The 26,755-nt window shown below is 42.6% G+C and overlaps 1 protein-coding gene across 2 annotated transcripts in view; it reads right to left on the minus strand.

Annotated features, from left to right (window-relative positions):
* The window catches only part of ccm2 (CCM2 scaffold protein), a 55,329-nt gene that overhangs the window by 18,658 nt on the left and 9,916 nt on the right, over positions 1-26,755 (minus strand). Inside the window, exons 2-7 of one of the 2 annotated variants that reach the window (XM_084315031.1) lie at positions 19,749-19,925; positions 16,789-16,872; positions 13,618-13,798; positions 9,657-9,793; positions 4,944-5,079; positions 3,688-3,742 (exon numbers count right to left, since the gene is read on the minus strand). In XM_084315031.1, the coding sequence (XP_084171157.1) occupies positions 3,688-3,742; positions 4,944-5,079; positions 9,657-9,793; positions 13,618-13,798; positions 16,789-16,872; positions 19,749-19,925 (770 nt within the window). Of the gene's footprint in view, positions 1-3,687; positions 3,743-4,943; positions 5,080-9,656; positions 9,794-13,617; positions 13,802-16,788; positions 16,873-19,748; positions 19,926-26,755 lie in introns of both variants that reach the window. The other variant, XM_084315030.1, reaches the window with a different exon arrangement.

The raw sequence follows: 26,755 nt of genomic DNA on the forward strand, positions 1-26,755 counted from the left end.
GACTGCTGTTTAAAACTCTGACCGGAATTTCTCGAATATGTCCGGGGATAGAAATCTTGCAGGACACCCAGACCGGCACGAATATGTTCTAACGGAAACGCTGACGGATACGTGTAGCTTTACACCCCTAATTGCAATACTGTAAACACTGCAGTATATTGTGATATATTGCGATACTGTAAACACTCACACTGCATTATATTGTGATAAATTCAGACTCCAGTAAGGTACATCAATCAATTTCCTCTCTGTGCATTCAGTAAAAGGCTATCCGGCTGCAAGTGAACCTAGCACAAATTAATGGAAGTGGATATGGACCACTAGCCTAGCTGTTGGCCAAAAACACCTCTTTCTGAGTTCTTAGCTAGGCTAAAAACATTAATTGTTTTTAACATTCATTGGACTAATTTTGCATTCATTGGGCTCACCGTTTCAGAATAATCTTTTTATAATCCCAAAATGGACCTTTGAACCTATGCCTTTTTTCAGTGGATGTGAAGGTTTTCGCTAAACGTTATTTCTAGCGCCTCCCGTCATGCAGATGTCTCTAGTTTGCCTGTTGAGTTTCTGCTGAACTACTACGGAAACTCCGTGTTCATTATAGACTGAATGCGTCTGCACGGACAGCAGATCTATTTTATAGGTCACAGTAGCCTACAGAGTAGATAAGTTTCACTTTCATTTAGAGTAGATTTAACTTTGCGTGAAGGAGAGAAAGGAGGCTCTAGAGACGACACAACAGATGAAACCCTGAAGCAGCTCGACTGGAGGAGCTCAGAGGACCAGTCCAGACCAGCTACAGTATGTTTGACTGGAGAGGAGCTGAGAGGACCAGTCCAGACCAGCTACAGTATGTTTGACTGGAGAGGAGCAGAGGACCAGTCCAGACCAGCAGCAGTATGTTTGACTGGAGAGGAGCTCAGAGGACCAGTCCAGACCAGCAGCAGTATGTTTGACTGGAGAGGAGCTCAGAGGACCAGTCCAGACCAGCAGCAGTATGTTTGACTGGAGAGGAGCTCAGAGGACCAGTCCAGACCAGCAGCAGTATGTTTGACTGGAGAGGAGCTGAGAGGACCAGTCCAGACCAGCAGCAGTATGTTTGACTGGAGAGGAGCTCAGAGGACCAGTCCAGACCAGCAGCAGTATGTTTGACTGGAGAGGAGCTCAGAGGACCAGTCCAGACCAGCAGCAGTATGTTTGACTGGAGAGGAGCTCAGAGGACCAGTCCAGACCAGCAGCAGTATGTTTGACTGGAGAGGAGCTCAGAGGACCAGTCCAGACCAGCAGCAGTATGTTTGACTGGAGAGGAGCTCATAGGACCAGTCCAGACCAGCAACAATATGTTTGACTGGAGAGGAGCTGAGAGGACAAGTCCAGACCAGCAGCAGTATGTTTGACTGGAGAGGAGCTCAGAGGACCAGTCTAGACCAGACCAGCAGCAGTATGTTTGACTGGAGAGGAGCTCAGAGGACCAGTCCAGACCAGCAGCAGTATGTTTGACTGGAGAGGAGCTCAGAGGACCAGTCCAGACCAGGCCACGTGAGCGGATCGGCGCGGCCGAGAAATCCGCTCTTCGCTCTTTAAAGCTTGGTCCGCTCCGCTAATCACTCATGTTGACCCCGCCCCCAAGTCGCTCTCCGCTCGCTCCCCGCTCACCTTGAATCGAGCGCTCCCCGCTCCCCGCGCCAGATCGCTCGGCAGTTTTTTTTCTTCTTTTTTTGGAGCATGGTGTAAATGAGCTCAAACTACAACAGTCTACACCCCCGGGCCCCTTAACAATTGTTTGTATTGAGCCGCATTGTAATTGTAGCCATTCTGCAATGTTAAATAACGTTGTTTATCCATTCACTATCTCTATTAAGCGATGATAGGCTAGCCGAGCCACAATGCTATGGTCGCTGCCATTAACGTTAGCATGTAAGCTAACGTCAACAACAATGGCGTCGATACTTTTTCCTAACTGGAGTGAGTGTGGGCGTCTCTACAGTGACAAAGCCTGAACGAACAGCCTATCACAGGTTCACCCTTCTCATTGGTTGAAAATGGCCTTCATGTTTGTACATCGCCATCTGTTGCTTTGGCATTGTACTGCATGTATATATTACATCAGTGTTAAACCACTGTGAGCGGCCTGGAGTGGATTGGAGCGGAGGAGAACTCTCGCTCCGGACGTCGCGCCGACTCATTTTAAAACCCACTCCTCGCTCACGTCAAAACCGGCCGCTCCGCGCCGCTCACGCTCCGATCCGCTCACATGCACTGGTCCAGACCAGCAGCAGTATGTTTGACTGGAGAGGAGCTCAGAGGACCAGTCCAGACCAGCAGCAGTATGTTTGACTGGAGAGGAGCTCAGAGGACCAGTCCAGACCAGCAGCAGTATGTTTGACTGGAGAGGAGCTCAGAGGACCAGTCCAGACCAGCAGTAGTATGTTTGACTGGAGAGGAGCTCAGAGGACCAGTCCAGACCAGCAACAGTATGTTTGACTGGAGAGGAGCAGAGGACCAGTCCAGACCAGCAGCAGTATGTTTGACTGGAGAGGAGCAGAGGACCAGTCCAGACCATCAACAGTATGTTTGACTGGAGAGGAGCAGAGGACCAGTCCAGACCATCAACAGTATGTTTGACTGGGTGAATGCCTTCTACAACGCTGTTCCAGTTCCGCGTTGCCGCTTTGCGCTCTGATTGGCCGAGCGCGCGCATGAGCCGCGACTTTACACTCTCGCGCTGTAAAGCGCAAGCGAGGCGATGCAGTGGTTTCTCCCCGGCTTCCGTGCGCCGCGCTGCCGCCGACTTGACTCGGTCCAGCTCCAGCAGCAGCGGCCGTCTTCCGCCTGCGGTATCCTCCCAGAGGAATATTTTTAAATAGCAAGAATTATCGACTGGCAACTCTGTGCTCGTCAGACCTGCAGCTGCTGGTACTGTATGGAGAGAGAGGCACACAACAACAGACAGACAGCTCAGTGATTGAAACCGGCTGTCTGTCTGTTGTTGTGTGCCTCTCTCTCTCCATACATTACCAGCAGCTGCAGGTATGACGAGCACAGAGTTGCCAGCCGATAATTCTTGCTATTTAAAAATATTCCTCTTCTTCTCCCCCACTACTCCTCCAACGGGTGTTTGTGCGACCATGTCGACCTGAACAATGGGGGATAAATGGATAATAATAAGAACGAGAAACCGCAGGCGGAAGACGGCTTCTGCCGCTGCTGCTGGAGCTGGACCGAGTCAAGCCGGCGGCAGCGCGGCGCACGTAAGCCAGGGAGAAACCACCGAATCGCCCCGCTGGCGCTTCACAGCGCGAGAGTGTAAAGTCGCGGCTCATGCGCATGCGCGCGCTCGGCCAATCAGAGCGCAAAACGGCAACGCGGAACTGGAACAGCGTTGTAGAAGGCATTCACGTGTCCAGACCAGCAACAGTATGTTTGCACAATGCACTAGCTACATTGATCCATCATTGATCCGGCAATGAACGGATATAAAAATAAAATTGATGGAAGGTATTACTGTCCCTTGGTTTATTTTTAAATTACAACATAACGTCAACTCTATCTGGATAAAAGTAAGCGCTTAACAGATATTGAGCATAATTTTGTAAAAAAAAAGTCCAGTGACACAAATTTCACATCACCACGGCAGGACTAGTCACTATGGAAGAATACATTTGTAGCAGGACTAGTAATACTTACAATGTGCTGGCCTCAGCTTCAAAGGCCTCCTTGTCCACTTTACTGGAGGAGTCATCTGTAGAAGCAGAGAGATTGATATTGAGAAGTCCATATAACATTAGGATGACTGCAACATAAGGACGACTAACCAAAGCTGTGAAGCTTCAACAGCTACAGTGGACGCAAAACAGAACAATGACTTTTAAATGCAGTGGATGGGATATTTTCCCCAAGCTTTACAGAATCAGGCTGGTGTACTTTTCAACAAAGCCTACGGAAAGACCAAAACCAACAATGCATCTCTTCTACTTAACAGTACGGTCCATCCAGAACAACACCACATTATAGTTCATATCCAGATGTCATAGAACTCCACTGAACTTGATCTCCGTCACTTCATACAGTAATTCCGGGGAAAACGACTATGCTGCTCACGTTCATTGCAGTGAAAAATTATACAGACCAAAAAAAAAAGTTCGGCTCTGTGACTTGTTTTAACGTTTTTTTAGAAAACATTGGTAGTTGTATGACTTGAGGTGTGAGCTATAATCTGGTACCATACTTGTTAGTTGAAGAAATGCATTGCTGTGGTTTTTGTAGGCTATGTTATATTGGTGTCCCTTTATTCCTGTTCTCTGAAACGCCTTGCCGTCCACGGTCTTCGGGGACAAGGTGGGAAAGAAGATATTGTATTGTTGGTAAGGTATAGATAAGGCATTGTTGAACATGTTACATCTGGGGAGTACCCGGTGTGCAATCCTTATTCATAGCCATCGATAAAACATTCAAACATGAAAACTACAGCATTTAAAAACAAAGTCAGGTAATCATGAGTATATAATTCCAATAGTGTATTCTGTCTGTTGTTTTGACTACTTTGGTTTTGTATCGTCGTCCTCTCAGCTCTGCAGTGTTCATTCGCGACTGGTCTTTAAATGCAGAGGCATATGGGTACTGTAGTGGTTACCATGTAAATTAGTAATGGTTCAATTGCATTAGGCACAGTCTTGTACCCTTTTGTATGACTTTTTATTAGTTTTTCCTCAAATGTAAAAATGCAGAACTTATTTAATTAGGCTCAACTCTGCTCCCATCAAATGTCAAACCAACTGAATAAGTGGAACCATATAAACCCTCTACCTTGAGAAATTGGTCAAATATGGTAAAAGATTTATCTGGAACTAGGCCGGTCTTAAAACTATTATGTGACTCCCCAGGTCCATACCACCACCAGCATCGTCAATATTTTGATTATTATTAAAAGTTCCCCTTCTTACCACTGTACAGTGAGAGGTGCCTGGTAGGGGTAGTGGCTCCGTCGAATATGGCTCTGTCCAAGAAGTCGATGGTGGACTCTGTGTAAACAATTTGGAACACCTGACTGAGCAGGAGACACAGCTCCTCTGCTGCTGCCTGAAACACAATCATCACAGTCAGAAAACACTTTAGATACAATCATCAGAGTCAGAAAACACTTTACAGACACAATCATCACAGTCAGAAAACACTTTAGATACAATCATCAGTCAGAAAACACATTACAGATACAATCATCACAGTCAGAAAACACTTTAGATACAATCATCACAGTCAGAAAACACTTTACATCTAAAAACACCAGTCAGAAAACACTTTACAGGTAAACATCAGTCAGAAATAGGGATGGGAATCGAAAACCGGTTCCCGTTGGGAATCGCATGCCTCCGTGACGATCGATTCCTCTTATCGGTGCCATGTTTTTCCGACAGTTGCGCATTTTTAAACAATAACGTTAGCGCCACGCATGCAGCCATAGCAGACTATTTGATTCCTTGAGGGCTCAAAATTGCCTGGTATTTGGTCGCATATGCTCCCGAAATGCTCCTGCTGTTTGACTGTTTCTATGTGCAGTGAAAACTACTCCAATGTAGTGTTGTCAAAAATATCGATTTTTCGATACATATCGATTCTGAATATTTAAAACGGTTTCAATACTCATTTCCTGCAATATCGATATTTAATTATTCATAATTTTTTATTTACATTTTTTTTGTATAAGGAAGTTGCATTGTTCATTTCAATACCTGTAATAGTACAGTAGTCCACACACACACACACACACACACACATGTGCATTCAGTTAAGTTGGAATATGACTAATACAAACAGTTCAGTTTGTCAGGTACATGCAACACAGATTACAGTGTTTACATCTGTCTGCTTGAGAAAATATCATGTTCTGCAATAAAAATGATTGAAGTGAGATGAACAGACTGAACTTTATTTTATTAGATAAAACATGTTGAAAAAATGTAATTGAAAATATATGATGAATTGAAAATGGGGGACCCTGATGTAAACAAGACAAAAGTCTTTCTCTGGTCTGCATCCCCTTAACAATTGTGTGTATTGAGCTGTACTGTATTGTACCCATTCTGCAATCTGTTAATACAATTAGCAATCAATCAATCTGTTATGCTTAACACGCAGTACTATTAACTTAATTTCTAAGATTATATCATTTAGTTATTTTTATGTGATCTAAAGATAAACAAAGGGTTTTAAAAGTGTTATATTTATCTTCTCTTATAGTACCAGAGAGAAGCTGAGGAGAATCAACCAGCAACAAAAGCAAAATCTATTAAAAAAAATATATATTTATATATATTTTTTCTTTACATTTTAAGATTGAACCTTTTTCCCTGTGGTATCGAAAATGGTATCGAATATCGATACTTTTCAAGGTATCGTATAGAAGTTCGAAATTCCAGTATCGTGACAACACTACTAAGTTGCCATAGTTGATGAAGTCACACTACTCCAATGCTTTGCAAACTAGTCATTAATTTAATTCGGGGTAAACTAACGTTAGCTGCGGTGCTAATGCTAGCTAAACATGCTCAATTGCTCACACACACACACAGAGAAAGAACAGCTGATCTGAGTTAAAAAGGGTGGGGGCGAGTGGGGAGGGAGCTGTCTCTCCGGAGACCTTTCTGTGTGTGCGCAGTCTTTTTTTTTGATCCACTTTTTCTCCCTATTTTCAATTTTTCTCCCATCCCAATTTCGTATTTCCAATTCTTCCCTCCCCTGTCTTGAACGTTGCTAGACTATGCCTCCCACTGGTCGGCTGTAGTGAGGATAGAAGCCTTGCATCACGTGTCCCCTCCGGTACATGAGGAGGCAGCCTGTCGCATCTTTTCACCGCAGCAGCTCGAACTCTGTGGCGAGGGGTAATGCGTGGGAGGCTCACACTGCCCCCGATACTTCCTGTTTCCGCCGCACCGGCGTCACCCAACCGACCTGTAGGAGTCGCTGTCCACAACGTCCAATCCCCACCCACTGGCTTTCCCACCCTCTAACACTGCCAATTGTGTTAGTATGATGACCGGCCAAGCCGGTAGCAACGCCGAGAGCTGGGCTCGATACCAGCATCTCCTGCGTTAGTGGCGAGCGCCTTGCCCACTGCGCCACTCAGATAGACACCACAGTCAGAAAACACTACAGATTAGGGCTGGGAAATTAATCGGATCTCGATTCATAGACCTATGCAATCTCATTTCTAAGTTATGACGATTTCTTTTTTATTAAAAAAATTATAAAAAAAAATTTTTTCTTTTTACTTAACTTTTTTAAATGACGATTCTGACTTGAGTTATTTTGTATGTTACAAGAGACTTAAGTTTAAGTCAAGCACTTTCATATATGTTATGTTTAAGTTTAAGTCAAGCACTTTGATATGTTATGTTGTCTGTTTAAGAAAGAGTGCAATAAATGATTTTATTGAAAAAATAAGAATCGTGATCTCAATTCTTAGAGAGAAAAATCGTGATTCACATTTTAGCAAGAATCTCCCAGCCCTATTACAGATACAATCATCACAGTCAGAAAACACTTGACAGATAAACACCAGTCAGAAAACACTTTACAGATACAAACACCAGTCAGAAAACACATTACAGATACAAACACCAGTCAGAAAACACATAACGGATACAAACACCAGTCAGAAAACACTTTACAGATACAAACACCAGTCAAAAAACACATAAGAGATACAAACACCAGTCAGAAAACACTTGACAAATATTTCAAACAAACATTTCATTCAACAAATTATGGTATGGTTGTTTGTCTTGGTGACAATGAAGGCTGAACATATAATAATGTAAGGACTCGGTGGGCAAGTAATGCAGTGGCGAATCCTCCTGGAAGCCAAGGGAAGCCAGGCTTCCCCATTAAAATATGAAATATGAAAAAAAAGAAAAAGAAAAAAAATATATATATATATATATTTTACAATAATAATAAAAAATCATTATTTTTCATCTGTTATAATTTTTTTTTGTGAATTTTCTCACTCTCTCTACACTGTCAGACTCACTGAGGCAGGCTGGCAGTCACTGTGCTCAGTCACTGCAGCTCAGGCAGGAGGGGAGGAGGGAGGTGTCTTTCCCTAGCTTCCACCACGTGATTCATGGGTGTGGAGTCCAAAACCAATTATTAGCCAATAGGATTCAAGCTTAATAAAGCAGTTCCCACACGATAACACGGGTCCCTCTGATAGAAAAGTACTCTAGCGTCCACATACGGGCATGCCCTGGAGGCACGTCCATCTAACGTGACAACGTCTGAACGTCATCCCCTCGCGGGATTGATTGATTCAAATTTTATTAACAGAGCGGGCACGTCCGAATCCTCTATTAGTGTATCTAACATTTAGCACTTTATTAGCAACTTATTTTCGCCGACGGGACATTTACTGAGGACCAGCACAGCACACCACTGTGGATATTATGATTTAACAAATCTATCTGTCCAGGAGGAGCGAGGAGGACCACATTATTGGCCAGGTAAGCAGGCAGCCTAGCAGTTTCTAGCTTGGATGCTAAACTACTAACGTTATCAGGCTAGCTTGGATGCGAACTAACGTAAGCTGGTCATGGTTCATGGTAGGGCTGGGCGATAAAACGATAACGATAACTATCGCGATAAATTATTTCCTCGAAATAAACATGAAACGTGGTCGCAAAGTTTCGATATATCGATTTCCAAGCTTGGCTCCGTTCAGCCTCGGCTCAGCACTCACTAACAACAACCAACGTTACGTGATGACGTGACGTGCATACGCACAACAGCTAACAACCAATCAGTGAAGGAGATGGCCGAGAGCGAACGAGATCCGGAAGGAGACCCAGAGGTACTAGGACTCAACAACAAGGCTTGCTAGGCTAATTAGCTTGCACGGCTTTGTTTTATATATTTACGTGCCGAGTATGTGTGTGTTTTGAATTCTGAGGCCACGTTTATAGTAGTGTGGGGTTATACAGTGGACGTCGTTTCAATATATTGTGGCGGAAGAGAGTTTTAGTGTCAAAAATTACTGTCATGAGATACTCCGCTTGTCGGCTGCTGCTAACGTGCGCGGACTGATGACGACATCAACTCGACTTGAGACATTCGCAGCAGCATAAGAAGTTAATTAAACTTGACAGACATTATATCGACGATAATTATCGATATCGAATTATATGAAAATAATTTTATAATGTTATTGCGATAACGTTTTTGGTCATATCGCCCAGCCCTAGTTCATGGTGACTAACGTGAGCCGTTTGTGTTATAACGAGACAGCAAATTAATGAATGAAAACTTTATTTAACAGATTGCAGAATGGGTACAATACAGTACGGCGTTAAGGGGATGCAGACCAGAGAAAGACTTTCGTCTTGTTTACATCAGGGTCCCCCATTTTCAATTCATATGGACATTTATGACATACACAACATACATGGTGACTGCTTGGCTTAAATATAAAAAAAAAATTATATATTCTTTTTTTATATATATATATTTTTTTATAAAAAAATGTTTGGCATCCCCTGTTATTTTACCCACGCGACGCCACTGAAGTAATGTACTCTGTGGATGCCTGAACACCAAGTAACATTGGTATCACAGACTGCCGTGGCAAGCCTAGGAGACAAAACCCTGGTAAGAGAGCAGCATACCTTGTTCTCGACGGCCAGCACGAGCAGACAGCAGACCTCCACCAGCACCGCGCCGCTCTCTGACAGAGAGCTGAGGGTCTGGGACTTGTTGAGCTCAGGGCAGGAGCTGGGACAGGGAGAGCCTCCAGACTCCTGGGCTGAAACACAGAGATAATATCGTTCTCTTCATTCTCAACATGACCGCAAGGCATTTTCAACCAAATTACACATGTTTAGATGTGAAACACCTCTATGACTGGCAATGTCACTAACTCATAATCAGCCATTCACTCACACTTAGAGCCACTCTGCCCCTAGTGGTGGCACAATGGCACGGCACTTTTATTTTGAAACCCCCCGACCGGAAGTATTTGTGATGCTTTTCTGCTTGTGTAACTTAGTCCGGTTCTGTGTTTGTTGGTGTCTGTAGATTGTTGGTGAACAACTAACTTTAGGTTAGTTTTAATGTTAGCTAGCAGCAGGGATGGACGCCTTTGTGCAAATGCAGGCAGCTACAGTCAGGCACTCGAGGTGGAAGAGCTGCTGAATTTAATCGGCAGGAGAGAGAGAGCTCGTCAAAGCCGGATATATCCCTGTGGCTGTGGTGTGGTTGTAGGCACGAAAATGCAGCTCGAACTACCTGTTATATTAAATTAATTGATTGCTGTTTAACTTGTCCGTGTCCAGTCCTTTCGATTAGCCCCACCGTTCATTGAAAACAATGATGCATGTAATTATATTAACGTTACTGTGTTGTATTTAGTTTAGTTTAGTTTATTTGACAATTGTTAAAATACATTACATGTTACAACAAGTCATGCATCCTAAAATTATCAAGGATAGCACAAAAAAGTCACAGACTTATTTCCATTGTGGTCCTTGGTCTCAGCAGCACATGGTATTTACATAAACATGTATTACACATATTACCATCAGCCTACACAGTATATTGCTAAAAATAGAATTAAAAAGTAAAATACAACATTATTAATAAAATATACAAATACAATATACAAAATTTACAGACACACTAAAACTACACTACATTAAAAACTAGAACCTGCCTTAGTTACTCTGGGACATTTTCTAGGAGCCATTTCCTAACGTTCACCTTGAAAGTATACAGGTTCACGATCTGTTTGGTGGTCAAAGGCAACTCATTCCACTCCTGTGCTCCTTTGTGAGCAAATGAGCACTGTCCCATCTTTGTTCTACACCTTGGAGGATGCAGGTTTGCTATGCTAGATCTCGTTCTGTGGCTGTGTGATTCACTAACACTAGGAAAATAGTTACTAAAATATTTGGGGGCCCTGTTATTTATTATTTTGTGTACCATGTTGAGCCTAAGCTGGGCTACTCTGGCCTCAACTGGTAGCCAGTTGAGCTCCTGAAAATGTCTCCTCCCAACATGATCACGAGGTCCTAGGCCCATCACAACCCTGATCAGCTTATTCTGTGACACCTGTAGTTTCTTCTTTAATGAAGCTGACAGTCCCTCAAACCAGGCTACACTAGCATAATCAAAATGACACTGCACCAGGCTGTTGGCCAGTAGTCTAAGGCTTTCCCTGTCAAGAAGATTGGCCTTTCTAGCCAAAAACCTGGTGTGGGCATTTACCTTACCCAGCACCTGTAAGGCCATTCCCTCCCCCCCCCCCCATACTGTCATCCAGCATACAGCCCAGGTACTTCACTGCCGTTCTTGCTGCTATAACCTCAGACCCTAATTCTACCTTGAGTTCAGGAGCCTTTTTTAATCTGAGTTTAGATCAGAACAAAATAGACTTTTGCCTAAGTGAAGTGAGAGCCTATTGTCAGACAGCCAATTCCTGACAATTCCTGTAGCTATGTTAATAGGATAACCACCGGTTAATTCACGGTTTTTTACCAATTACATAATCCAACATATGTGTAAAGAAACAACATATTCCAGTTAACGGTATATTTTTTTAATGATTCGTTACGGCGAAATCAATACTTCCATTTGTATAAATTAGGATAACTCGAGGATAGTATTCCTCCCTGCGGGACCAATATTATTCTATGACAGCCCCGCCCCCATTCGCTAACCAACCAACCACTGCTACCAGGGCACGAAATTAACTTTTTGACTCACCGGCCAGTGGCGGGTAGATGGGAAGAATCTACCCGCCAAGCATATTTCTTACCTGCCAAATTTTTTTTGATTAAAAAAAATATATATATATTTTATATAAACATTTTTTTTTAATAAAATATATATTATATAATCATACTTGTAGTTGTATTATCTGCGAAACATCGCCACCACGCAATAAGTCCAAATGCTCGCTATCTGCAAACAGCTCCACTGTCTGTGTGTATACTTGAGTAGCCTCCAGATCCAGCAAGGATTCTCCGGCGCTACAGCTAGACCCTACATTCAGCATGCAAGGATTCTCCGGCGCTGCAGCTGGACCCTATTGGTATAACGTTACGGCTCTTTGGTCAAATCACATTCAACATGCCCTCAGCTAGAATACGCATTGAATCAATGTTATAAGACATTGATATCAGGAGCTATCTGTAGCTACTGCTAGCCCGCTAGATAACGTTAAGACAATTTAGTTTACTGGGACATATCGATCTAACGTGAGCTAGCTAACGTGAGCTAGCTAACGAGGGAACGGAGGTATTATGCACTCGAGTCGACTATTGCTGGAGCATTTGTTGATATCAGCAGCTATCAGTAGCTAGCCAGCTAGATACCGTTAGACAATGCCTTGTCATGTATTAAACTAAAAGTGAATAGTTGACTGGGTCATTGTTTAAACAGTAACGGTAGCTCATGGAGGTCCGCTCTAGATTAGAGCAGACTGCCTCTGTGTTGATACGAGCAGAAGCCAATAGTATCCCGCTGCAGGGCTGGGCGGATATGACTCGTTGCCACGTTTTTTTTCAAAATAAGAGTATCATACGAACCGAATGTTGCTAACTGCCGGAGCCATCGATATTATGACTGGAGATGCGCTTGCGGCGGAAATGAGACCCGCACAGATTTTCAAAATAAGAGTATCGTTATGAACTTGATTGATTACACGCCACACGGCGGGCAGACCTCTCAGTGGGAGGCGCCAAACGTAAAAACTGAGCGTCAATGGCGCTTGGCGGGCTCTAGTTTCGCCCCCTGACTGCTACGCAACATCAACGCAAGGTTGTTCAGATTAGATTTTGGGGAGAGGTACGCAACATCCTCACAACACACTCTACAACACCCTCTGCAACATGTTGCGTTGAAGTCGTGCTGGTGTTGTGTTGCAGTTGCGTTGCAGTTGCTGTAGCATGTAGAGGCCTTGAGGCTCTGGGCTTTCCAACACGCCTCAGTGCTGTGTCCCTTGTTTTAATAGATCAGTCATAAAAAAAACGGTTCTGGGTATGTGCTCCTGGTGTACTATTGTACTTATTTTATGCCTATTCTTAAGTCTGCACGTTTACATTGCACTACTTTTATACCTATTCTTATGTCTGCAATTTATGCATTGTTTTTTTTTATTCTGTCAATTTGTGTGCTGATTTTATGCCTATGTTAATTTTATACTAATTGCTGTGGTGCACTCTGGACTGCGGTGAAAAGTATATTGTAGAAATGTGTGCATTGAAATGTCTGTAAAGTCTCGACGACATTGAAATTGAGGGTGACCTCAATCCTTTCGAGAATAAATAAAGGTCGATGATGATCTCCCGCTGTCTGAAGCGGAACATTTGACCCCAGACATAAATACACGTCATATGTCAGAACAACCGAATTAGTACTACCCAAATGCAACACACAATGAACTTGTTAATTGTACGCATTTTACGGCTGTTTTGATGCTGTAATAATATGTAAAGTTATCATTAATATTAGAACATGCCGCATTTCAACCTATTCAATGAATGGTATTCTTAGGGATGGAGACAGGACTAGGGAGGGCTTCCCTAGTGTCAGTCCCAGTAGCTGAGGACCACCAGGTGCAGCCAGTACCTGTTTTGAGGACCACCAGGTGCAGTGAGTCGTCTCTGATGTAGGAGACGGCAGCGATGTCATGGATTGGTACCCGGAGGATGATGTCCTCTCCATCGCGCCACACCAGCTTGACGTTGTACGCCGACAGAGACACCACTGCGTCCTGCTCCGACGTCAGCTGGCCCGTCAACTGATGAGACTTCTGGTAAACAGGTTAGGGTTAGTCAGCCAGGGTTCCCACAGACAGTGCAAAATGAAATTCAAGTACTTTTCTAAGCACTATTTTTCATTTTAAAAAGGGCATTTAAAAGGATACCATTCACTTTTAAATGCTGTTTTTATAGAAGAAAAAAAACTGATCCAATATGTATGGCTTAAAAGCAATTTCCAACAATTAGTTACACTTTAAATAAAAAATTCTTGATTCAGAACAATTTTATCATGGATGAAAACACTTTCAATGCGAATGGTTGATTGAATTTTTTTTTTATCCTCTTATTCTCCGCCTGACTTTCTATTTTTCTCCCCATCCCAATTTAGTCGTTATGCCAATTCCCCCCCTCCCCTACCTAGTTGTTGTGCGCATGTTCCTCCTACTGGTCGGTACAAGGGAACCCTGAAGTCCACCACATGCTTCCTCCAACACATGTGGAGACAGCCAGTGGCTCTTTTTTTCACCTGGCAGCGAGGACTCTCATTGGTGAAGCGGAATGCGTGGGAGGTCACGCTGCCTTCACCATTTCCTGCCTTTCGCTGCGCAGGCGCCCAGACCTGACCTGTAGGCGTCGCTGTCCACAATGCCAGATTACCACCCTCGACTTCCCTCCCGCTAACTCAGCCAAACGAGTTAGTATGACGATCGGCCCAAGCCGCAGGCAATGCTGACTCCGGGAGTCGAGACCGCAGCCTCTTGCATTGGTGATGAGCGCAATCTCCGCTACGCCATCCGACCGCATGGTTGATTGAATTTCAAGGACTTTTTAAGCACATTGTTGGGCTGTTTAAGGAATTCCAGGCCTTGACTTTTTTTGGTAAAAAAAATCAAGCACTTTAAGCACTTCAAGGACCTTGAGCAAACCCTGGCTGTCTCACTAACTAATGAGACTTCTGGTAAACAGGTTAGGGTTGGTCAGCTGTCCCCTAACTAATGAGACTTCTGGTAAACAGGTTAGGGTTAGCCAGCTGTCCCACTAACTAATGAGACTTCTGGTAAACAGGTTAGGGTTAGTCAGCTATCCCACTAACTAATGAGACTTCTGGTAAACAGGTTAGGGTTAGTCAGCTGTCCCACTAACTAATGATACTTCTGGTAAACAGGTTAGGGTTAGTCAGCTGTCCCACTAACTAATAAGACTTCTGGTAAACAGGTTAGGGTTAGCCAGCTGTCCCCTAACTAATGAGACTTCTGGTAAACAGGTTAGGGTTAGCCAGCTGTCCCACTAACTAATGAGACTTCTGGTAAACAGGTTAGGGTTAGTCAGCTATCCCACTAACTAATGAGACTTCTGGTAAACAGGTTAGGGTTAGTCAGCTGTCCCACTAACTAATGATACTTCTGGTAAACAGGTTAGGGTTAGTCAGCTGTCCCACTAACTAATAAGACTTCTGGTAAACAGGTTAGGGTTAGCCAGCTGTCCCACTAACTAATGAAACTTCTGGTAAACAGGTTAGGGTTAGCCAGCTGTCCCACTAACTAATGAGACTTCTGGTAAACAGGTTATGCAGCTGTCCCACTAACTGATGAGACTTGTTCTTACTACGCTTGTTCACCAATGATTTGAAGTGTTATTAGCGAAATATGAGTTTATAAAAATCTCAGCGCATTGCATCAAAAACCGGATGATTTAAATTTTAGAGGCAAGGAAATTACGCCGTCATGAAATCATTGTAAATCCTAAGAAAGAGGAGACCCGGGGCTTTCGATGGATTTCATAAAACTACACTACCCAGCTCCCACCAGCTGCTGTCAAAGATGGAGCCGGCTGGCGTGAAAAAAATATATATTGCTATGATTTTTAAACAAACGAACAAACCTGTACAAACCAAAATACAACGTATATTCTTTCTTTATCTTTCTGTAAACGTCTAGAAAAAAAAATAAAAAAACCGCAATCTTACAGTAGATTTAATTCACGGTCGTTGCTGCCCTGTAACGGGCGCCTGGTGGTACTAAATCCATAGATGGCCATAATAAGGTCATTTATAGGCCTGATATTCCATATTCATATTTCAAATAGCATGTGTCCAGATGGCATAATTCAGTACTGTATCTACAAAAAAACCTGTAAATCCATTTGCTTAGATTTTGTGCACACTTGATCTCAAGAAGGTGCTGAATGAGTCTTTCATGTCTGGTCAATGTTAGCATGGTGTTATTCACCGTCAAAGATGGAAAAAGTTATAATTAAAATAAAACATTTAAAAATAATTTATATTCTTTGGTTCATTACAATTTACTCAAGCATAGTAACAGACACAATATATATCTGGGAATACATTCCCTGAGGTCAATAGATGTCCCTAGATACCAAGAACATGCAAATAGACCTTGTAGAAGTGGAGCAATGTTCCATTTACTTGGGTATGTACTTTTAGGCACATTTTCTGAAAATATGGCTAGGGCTTAAGAGGTTGAGAATTAAGAGTATTTAAGTAAGGGATAATGTATAGCTACAAGGTCATTGTCGCAAAATAATTGACCGACACAGAGTTTAGAATACCGAGGCGCCTCGCAGAGGTGTTTTAAACGTAGTGAAGGTCAATTATTTTGCAACAATGACAGAGTATAGCTATACATTATCCCGCTTATTACATGGCTAACTTACTAACAATATACCTAATTCATTTTACACCATCGACAAGACGAGATCAAATGCAGACGCAGTTGTTCTGTGGCTCCGTCCGCTGTCAGCCCAAATAAAGTTATTATTATCGCCGGCAGGTGTGTGGACTGATTGCACTGCTGCAGTGTGTGTCAGTGGGCTTGATTGCGAGCAGTGGTCATTATTGCTTGGCAGAGGTCCGTTATCGAGTAATAACGGACCTCTGACGAGCGCTATTGACCAATCACAATCAAGCATTTCGACGAATGTTAAAACGCCATGTAATAATACTTGTTATTTAATACCCTGCAGACACCCTGTAAAAAGTCATGACAGTGAAGGTGACCCCTGTGTTTAAGATGCTCACCCTTGCATTGTCAATGAGCTGCAGAACCTCCGTGCGGCTGGAGGGGTTCAGGTAGCCCGGAACCGACGTCAGCTGCCCCAAATACTGAAGAGAACCAAAGACACATGGAGTTGAATTTAAGTAAAAGATGATCGACTAATTGACCTCAAACCCTGCCCTCTTTTATTGATCCTCCAATCACACAACTGTTGTTTCCCTTGTGCACCAGTGTAATTGGAGGATCAAGGAAAGAGGGCAGGGTTTGAGATGGGTCAATTAGGGATCCACCAATACCACATTTGCACTGCCGATACCGCTAGAGTCCTAAATTTTCAGAACTGGCTGATACAGAGTACCAATCCGATCCATCACTGTCAGTGAATATTATAGATTTACGCCATTAGTTTGGGGTGATTAGACAAAAAAAATTATATAATGGTCTTACACAACCTACAGTCATCTGCATGTAGTTGGTGGTTACGTTCTGACCCTGGGACATAAGTCTCTCACCAGCCCGATCTCACTTAAAATACGTAAACAAGGTACTTGTGGTGGGGGAGCCAGTGTGCTCCAGTGGCGGCCGCTGGGTACTTCGCCACTAGGGGCGCTATACAAAATATTTTGTACAGTACAGTACTGTACCACGCAAGACTCATGGCAAGACGTGAGCGATTCGACTCACGCTCACGGCAATGAATCGGCTCTTATGAACGAGTCGCTCAGCTGTTACTACAACAACACACAACCAGTCAAATAAAGTATAGTCTAGACTCTAATTCACAACTTGAAACACAATATAAATAGAAAAGTTAGAAACAAAACTCGCCCGTCTGATGAATTGAAAATGGGGGACCCTGATGTAAACAAGACGAAAGTCTTTCTCTGGTCTGCATCCCCTTAACAATTGTGTGTATTGAGCTGTACTGTATTGTACCCATTCTGCAATCTGTTAATAAAGTTTTCAATCAATCAATTCAGTCTCCAAACACAGGCAGATCTCTCCCTCTCTCCTTCTCTCTCTCACACACAGCGCGACGTGGAATCGATTCGTTACACAATCAGACCTATTATATACCAAGAATAACTTCAGTATGAGTACAGGGCTGTACACATATTTTGCATATTGTTAAACGAGCCAAGGCTAGCTATTAAACTATCGATATGAATCGAAAATCTGGGACCCTGATGTAAACAAGACAAACGTCTTTCTCTGGTCTGCATCCCCTTAACAATTGTGTGTATTGAGCCGTACTGTATTGTACCCATTCTGCAATCTGTTAATAAAGTTCTCATTCATTCATTCATTCATTCATTCAAACATAGACGATATTGAACAAGCCATAATCCACGTATTTTCAATCCGAGAGAGCTGCAGTAGTTAAATCAATGAGCCATCGACATAGTCAGTGTGGTAAGTAACGTTATTATATTGCATCCAAGATTGATACACGGCTGGCTAGGCAGTTGGTAGTCATAGTCTTGTGTTATAAAATAAATAAACAATCAGCAATGTCTCGCTTCATGAATGGCCAGCACAGCAGTAGCCTAACAGTACTGCTCCTAAAAAAAACTATTTACAAACGTTAACGTTAAGAGAGAGAGAGAGAGAGAGAGAGAGAGAGAGAGAGAGAGAGAGAGAGAGAGAGAGAGAGAGAGAGAGACTCACTGTTTAGTTGAAACGTCCAGGGCAGGAGAGCTTGATAAACGTGTATAATCCGCCATATAGCTTGTTGTTAGCCAAGTGTTAGCTCAGCTGAGCTCGTTAGCACAACACTCAACAAGTACATTCCTTTGTCCATTTCCGCTCGAACAGACTGCAAACTACCTGGCGTTCTATCGCCATGCTCTAAGACAAACTCTAACCTTAACCAACTTTGAAAGAGTGCCTAAGCTTAACAGTCTAAAGAACTTGCAGTCACGGCACGGCACGCTCTAAGACAAACAACAGTCCTAGACCAACCTAGGAACCAAGCTAGAAGCTAGAATTGGAACATTAGAAATTGGATTCGGCCAATCAGAGATCGTCTCTGTGAAATTCTGCCATGGAAAAAAATACTGGCGTCGGCCAATCAGAGAGCGTCTCTGCGAAATGCGGCTATGGAAATTCTTCACGGAAGTGCCTAGACCGCTTCAAATCGCGCTCGGATTCCAACATAATAGTCATATTTCAACGCACAACGCCGTATGCACTGATTGGCTGTGACGGAGACAGCGATCAAACTGTGACGCGCACTCAGAGCGCTATCGCGTATAGCCCGGGCCGAGAAATACGAAAAAATAAAAAAAATAAAAAAAACGTGATGTCACTTCCTGCTCTGGAAAACAATGTTTTTTTTATTTAGATAATAACGTTATATTGTGCATTGGAAATACAAACACTTAAAATGAGTAAATATTATTAATTTTAAACATGTTTATATTATTTATATGGCTATAAAACACAAAAACGAAAAAGTTTTATTGTCTTCTTCTCTGATTTAACAGCAGCTGGCCAGCAGGTGGGTCGGCGCCCTAGCGCCCCTAGTGGTAGAGCCGCCACTGGTGTGCTCACCACTAGACCAAGACGCCCACCCTGATACTAACACAGTAAAACTATGATGGTTTGTTCACAATACTAAGTGAGATCGGGCTGCTCAAGACTACAGAGACACACTTTTCTGATAGCCTCGCCCCAACCCTAACCTTAAACTAACCAGAACCCTAACCCTACCTTTCCATCATCATAATATTGCTGTGTTTGTATCAGGGTGGGTGTCTTGGTCTAGTGAGTGCACTCGCCCCCCACCACAAGCATAGTTAGTTTGACGGTGGTGCAGTTTTTTTTTGGGACGACACGAAACGTAATTATATTACATAATACAACACGTAAATATATGACGTATTGCTGTAACATAACATACATTATGTACCTTTTTTCCCCTGTGGTCGAGATTAATACTTTATTTACGTTTTCTGACGAGACCGTGTTGTGTTGCTCTCACCTTGACTTCCTTCTCGATGTAGTCATTGAGCAGGATGTCCGGGTCGATGCGGTGGTCCGGCTGCGAGAGGGAGAAGGTGTGGAGGGCCCTCCGCTCTGTGGCTTTCTCCTGGGCCTTCTTGTCCCTCCCCTTCTCTCCTTTCAGGAACACACGCTTGAACGGAGACACGATACCAGGCTGAAGGGGTGAGAGAGCGAGAGAGAGAGAGAGAGAGAGAGAGAGAGTGGGAGAAAGAGAGTAGGTAACTATTTTCTCTGAATATTTGTGATACAGACTAGTTCCCCGTTCAAAATGACCACCGGTGATCCGTCTCTTTATATTAGACCGTCTCTCAGGCTGAACAGCAATGTTGGGCAACAACAGTGAACCGTTGTCGCCAGATAAGAGAACCTAGGAGAAGTGGGCTAAATATAAAATCATTCAAGAAGCTCATTTCAACCATTTCAGTAAAGGCCTGTGCCTACACACTAGAGATGGGTACCGAATCCGGTACTGTTAAGGGTATCGACTAGGGATGCACGATAATGATCGGGCCGATATCAGCAATTATGACGGCATCATCCCGATAAAATTATTGATAGCTCCGATAAAAAAATATATATAAATATTTTTTTTTACACTTTTTTCTTTTCATGTCAACGTTCACACGCACAATATGCTTACTTAGGATTTGACTTGATTCAACAACAAAGCAGTCGGGGCAATGGCAAGCCGAAAACGGTCGAAAATGTGGTTATTTGAAGTTTGGATTTTTTTTATTTATTTTTTTACAACTGAGGTAGGTAGATTAAATTTTATTATACTAAAGTACAGAAAAAAGGTACCGTTGCCGTTGGGTACCGGTATCGATTCACAGGTACCGGTACCGTATCGGTTCAAATGTGAACGGTACCCATCCCTACTGGCAAAGCACAATACCTGTTGGTTTTTAGTTCACTCATTGTTCAGGGAAACACATTGTTAATGACATTGACGGATTGTGAATTTTGTGATTGACTCAAATTATATTTATTTGGAAAAATAAATATAGTCACTTTATTTGAAGAGTCAAAACTGGTTTCTTGGCTTTGTTTTGTTCATAGTAGTAACGCTCATGTTATGATAAATCTGGTCAAAACTACAGGAATATACATAAAAAAAAATTATTATAATACAATAAATTATAATACAATAAATATATATATATCGGTTATCGGTATCGACCTTGAGGAGCAGAAAGTTATCGGTAACGATAACCCATGAAGTGTGCCGCACGTTCACGTCAACGTTCACACGCACTCTTACCTAGGATTTGACTTGATTCAACAACAACAAAGCAGTCGGGGCGATGGCAAGTGGTTACACTTTACAAAGCTAGATGCAGACAACGCTCACTGCAATATTATATATATTAACAAATTGTTTTAAATAAATAATGATAATAAATAATTTTATTAAGTTTAATAAGTTTGGACACATTTTTTACAACTGAGGTAGGTGGATAAAATGTATAAAAAAAATTAAAACAGCTGCCGGTATCGGCTCAAATGTGAACGGTACCCAACCCTAGTAAAGGCCGGCTGTGCGCGCTTTGTAAACAAATAATGTGGAAGACGACGCCAAGGTTCTGCACAAACAATACACCTACCTCGTTCTCCATGAACCCTCACACAAGAGTCGCTGGGGACAGTGGTACGAGCGAAACAAGAGAACCCGAGGCGGTTCGGAGGTTCTGCGGGATCCACTTGATGACCACAAGTCTCCTGTCTTGCCTCACACTCCACTGACAACAACTCGTGTCACCTGCTGCCTCCGGTCAATTACAGCCTGGCTAACAGTTGCCTGCCACTAGGGAGTCTGTGTGATATAGGATCTAACATTGTGTGTGTGATATAGGATCTAACATTGTGTGTGTGTGTGTGTGTGTGTGTGTGTGTGTGTGTGTGTGTGTGTGTGTGTGTGTGTGTGTGTGTGTGTGTGTGTGTGTGTGTGTGTGTGTGTGTGTGTGTGTGTACGTACAGGGGTGTGTGTCTCTCACAAAGGAAGGGGAGTGCCTCAGCCTTTCTATACAGAGACACAGGAACAGGAAGAGGACCAACCGCAACTTCCTGTGATGACACGTGTATAATTCACGCCTTCACTCTGAGAACTGCCACAGAAGTTACAGTTTGCTGTCACTTTCATGTTTTTGACTGAATTGAAAAAGTTGACGTGGTTCTCTATGTGTGGACTAGATCGTGTCTATTGTGACTGGATTTCATGATCCTAAGTAGGGCTGGGCGATATGGCCAAAAACGTTATCGCGATAAAATTATAAAATTATTTTCATATAACTCGATATCGATAATTATCGTCGATATAATGTCTGTCAAGTTTAATTAACTTCTTATGCCCGGCGGCGATGGACGGGCTATTAATAGCATAGATATATATAATAGACTTGTTTTGCTGCTGCAAATGTTGATGTCGTCATCAGTCCGCGCACGTTAGCAGTTAGCCGACAAGCGGAGTATCTCATGACAGACAATGTACTAAATATTACCCTAAAATACTCTCTTCCGCCCCAATATATTGAAACGACGTCCACTGTATACCCCACACTACTATAAACGTGGCCTCAGAATTCACGCCACACACATACTCGGCACGTAAATATATAAAATAGCGCCGTGCAAGCTAGTTATCCTAGCCAGCCTTGTTTACTACTAGAGTCCTACCTTTCTACCCAGAGGTGCACCGCGGGTCTCCTTCACTGTCGGCCATCTCCTTCACTGATTGGTTGTTAGTGCGTGTGCTGATATCCAAGCTTGGAAAATCGATATATCGAAACTTTGCGACCACGTTTCATGTTTATTTCGAGGAAATAATTTATCGCGATATTTATCGTTATCGTTTTATCGCCCAGCCCTAATCCTAAGGACCTTGAATCCTATTCAAAACTCAATGCAGAAGTTCATAAATACTAGGGATGCCCCGATCGATCGGCCACCGATCGTTATCGGCCGATAATCAGTATAAATATGCGATCGTGATTGGTGATAATGCTTTATTTTTGCCGATCGTCAAAACCGATCTCACTCGCTGAGTTCTGTCTCAGACACCGGGTGGTGCGGCGTCTGCTCATCCCTCCAGCACGCATTTAAACACCGGTCTAGTCTAGTCTAGTGGGACGGGAGGACGGTGTCTCCCTGAGCTAACGTTAGCTACCGTTACAAAATGACCCAGTCAACTATTCACTTTTAGTTTAATACATGATGAGGCATTGTCTAACCGAACGGTATCTAGCCGGCTAGCTACTGATGGCTCCTGATAAACAAATGCTCCAGCAATAGTCTAGTAGAGACGTGTATGATACCTGTTAGCTGAGCTCACGTTAGCGCAAGTTAGTTCACTGTTCAAAACTAAATGTCCCATTGAACTAAAATATACTAAATATCAACGTTATATATCCGGCTAGCAGTAGCTACAGATAGCTCCTGATATCAATGTCTTATAACTCTGATTCGACGCGTATTCGAGCTGAGGGCATGTTGAATGTGATATGACCAAAGCACAGTAACGTTATATCAATAGGGTCCAGCTGCAGCGCAGGAGAATCCTGGCCGTAGCTCGAGGCTACTCGAGTATAGGGTCCAGCTGCAGCTCCGGAGAATCCTGGCCGTAGCTGGAGGCTACTCAAGTACACACAGTGGAGCTTGTTGCGTGGTGGCGATGTCTCGCAGATAATACAAGTACAAGTTTAATTATATAATATATATATTTTATAACAAAAATAAAAATAAATGTATATACAATAATTTTTTTTTTTTTATCAAAAACGATCGGTATCGGATCGGTATTGGCCGATATGGCTCACGACTATCGCTGATCGGTGGCAAAAAACGTGATCGGGGCATCCCTAATAAATACATGGGTGTTAAATCTGAAAATGAGGCAGCTTTTCTTAATTCTTGAAACGTTTTTACCCGACAGCAGCGGCTGCAAGACATAAGATGTGTAGAAAATAGGGGTGTAACGGTACACAAAAACAACCGTTTGGTAAGTACCTCGGTTTTGAAGTCACGGTTCGGTACGGGTTTTCGGTTGAGTGGGGGAAAGTTTGGCTTTCCATGTTCCACTCAGGGGTGATGTAGTGTGCAGTAACTAATTGTACTTGTAGGGCTGTCAACGAATATTCTATATTGAAATTAATAATAGACTTGTAAAGAAAAATAATAATAATAATAATTATATTAGATTGTGAAAAAAACAGCACCCGGTGGGCAGTCGTTAGTGGTTAACATACTGTTGTATTAGTTCGGTACACAGCCGTTTGGTAGAGCCATATGAAATCCGTTTTATTATTTTCCAAATTCCATTTTATTTTTTCCCAAATTCCATTTTTTCCGTTTTAATATTTCAGAATTCTGTATTTTGCCTTTTATGCTCATTTTACCATCAGAAATAGTGTCTAATAAGTGGGAATGAATAAATGTCCACAATTGAATAATATATAACAGTCCATTTAATGTTTTTAAGTGCTTCAACTCAGAAATACAGTTCAATTTTACACAATATTTTTCAATTAATATTGTGACAAAATAAAAATACATATTTCAAGTGTAAACAATAGATACAGCTAGCTACTACTGACATTATCACAATGACAATGTCAGTAACCTAGCTATATCTATTATATTGTGATGAAATATAGTAATGCATAATTTAGGCACCTTTAGTTTAGTTTATTTCGTTTATAAAGGACAGTGTATAATGGCAAACGTTTGCATTAAACAAATGGATGAGTGCACCAGATTTAGCAAGAAGCTATCATTTCCATCTATAGTCCTATGTACTGTAACGTTTCATAGCTATTTAAGTTTATTTAGATTATAAAGGGCAGTGTATAATGACAATAGTTTGCATTAAACAAATGGATGGGTGCACTAGATTTAGCAAGAAGCTATCATTTCCATCTATAGTCCTATGTAATGTAACGTTTCATAGCTATTTAAGTTTATTTAGATTATAAAGGGCAGTGTATAATGACAATCGTTTGCATTAAACAAATTGATGGGTGCACCAGATTTAGCTAGAACTTCTAGAAGCTATCATTTCCATAGATAGTCCTATAACGTTACATAGCTATTTAAGTGTATTTAGTTTATAAAGGGCAGTCGTTTGCATTAAACAAATGGATGGGTGCACTAGATTTAGCTAGAAGCTAAACGTCCTAACGTTATAGCTATTTAATCACAATAGTGTCGCAAGTGTTTTTGCGGGTCCAGTCCACGGAACGTTGACAGAATTAGCAAAACACCTTATCACCGGAGGCATAAAAGTCATTAGGATACTGTTCTGCTCTGAGTTGAGGGCTTATTGTGGAATAGTTTAGCTTCTTGACGATGTTAACACAAGCAGCCAGACGCTTGAGCACCGCGGCTGTGTTGTGTGTAACACGCTGTAGCGTCCCCGCCTCCCCGGTCGCGTGTACACCAAACGTTCCACCCAAAAACGAAATTTCAGTCCAGATTAGGCCAAATTCTGCAATATTCCACGTTTTGCAGTTGATTCCATTTTTATTGGTTAATTCCGCGATTCCGTCCGCGATTCCGTGAACGCGGATTTCATATGGCTCTACCGTTTGGTACGGTACAGTACACACTGAAACGGTTCGGTACGGATACGTGTACCTTTCTAGTAGAAAACATAAGGACAATTAGACAACCTGTGTCCAAAATCCCTTTGACTTAGAACATCCGATTTCTGACGTGACCACCATTTCTTATGATGCTAATGTTTTTATGATGCATTTATAACGCAATGTCTTGCGTTATGTTATGTCATCTATGTACTCTATGGTGTTAATTGTTTTTGTTGTGCTCATTGTTGTGCAATGCAAAATCCCCCCCAGTATGGACAATAAAGGTGTAACGTTAATTCATTCACTACGATTGACGGCTTGAATCAAAGGCAGCATGCCGTGCCCCATGTACACTACAGACAAAGCAGGTTGGGCCGCTCTACTCAACAGAGCTGCCCAGTGAGCTACAATTCGGTTCTCCCACTTGACATATGATCCCACACAGAGAAACAGCACAATCTATGACGAGCCAGTGCATTATTTAACAGCGCATGACTCGACTCTGTTGATAAAGACAAGTGCATCAACATTTCATGGTCTTTCTCTCCCGTCTCTGTGAAACGTGAGACCTGACGACGACCACAGCAGGCAGGGAACAAAATAAGTACCAGCCAACCGCCAATGGCTGGTAAAAAATCTGCCTGGCTGGTAGTTTTTAAAATCTACCAGCCAAATGGCTGGTAAGTCAAAAAGTTAAGTTTGTTCCCTGAGAGCAGAGCTACACATCAGTGTGCCTATTTTGCGAGCCGAAATAAGTCTGTGGTTTTTTCTTCTTCTCACAATGGGTCAAATGCATCTAACATGCATTGCATCGTCGCCATTCCTTTATGTCCACATCGCCCGAAATGAACGTTATGTTAGCGTAAGCTAACAAGCTAATCCTGATCAGCGGCAGAGCCATAGAGAACAGCAGACAGTGTGGACTGGGGAAAGGGAAATGGGGGGGGGGGGGCACTCTCCCTTTCTCTGTGTGTGTGAGTGCGTTTGGAAAGACGATGAAGTAGGGGTGGACGGTATAAACGGTATACGGTATAAACGGTATGAATTTGCTCTACGGTATGGATTTTGCCTATACCGTGTAACCGGTAGTGCAGCTCTAAAATAGCAATGACGTCATGTAACCACAGCGCGACTATTTCACTCGCATTTGCCCCTAAAAATAGATAGAATTAGTCATAGATAATAGATATGTGCGAACTGGAAAAAGTTATTTAGGAGGCTTCGCGCAGTGGGCGTGCCAGCCCCTCCCGCACGCATGTAAACACGGGTCTACTAGTCTAGTAGTCTAGTGGGACGGGACGTCTCCCTGAGCTAACGTTAGCTTAGCTACCGTTACAAAATGACCCAGTCAACTATTCACTTTTAGTTTAATACATGATGAGGCATTGTCTAACCGAACGGTATC

This window comes from Notolepis coatsorum (genome assembly GCF_963971535.1).
Source record: "Notolepis coatsorum genome assembly, chromosome: 5".
Classification (NCBI taxonomy): domain Eukaryota; kingdom Metazoa; phylum Chordata; class Actinopteri; order Aulopiformes; family Paralepididae; genus Notolepis; species Notolepis coatsorum.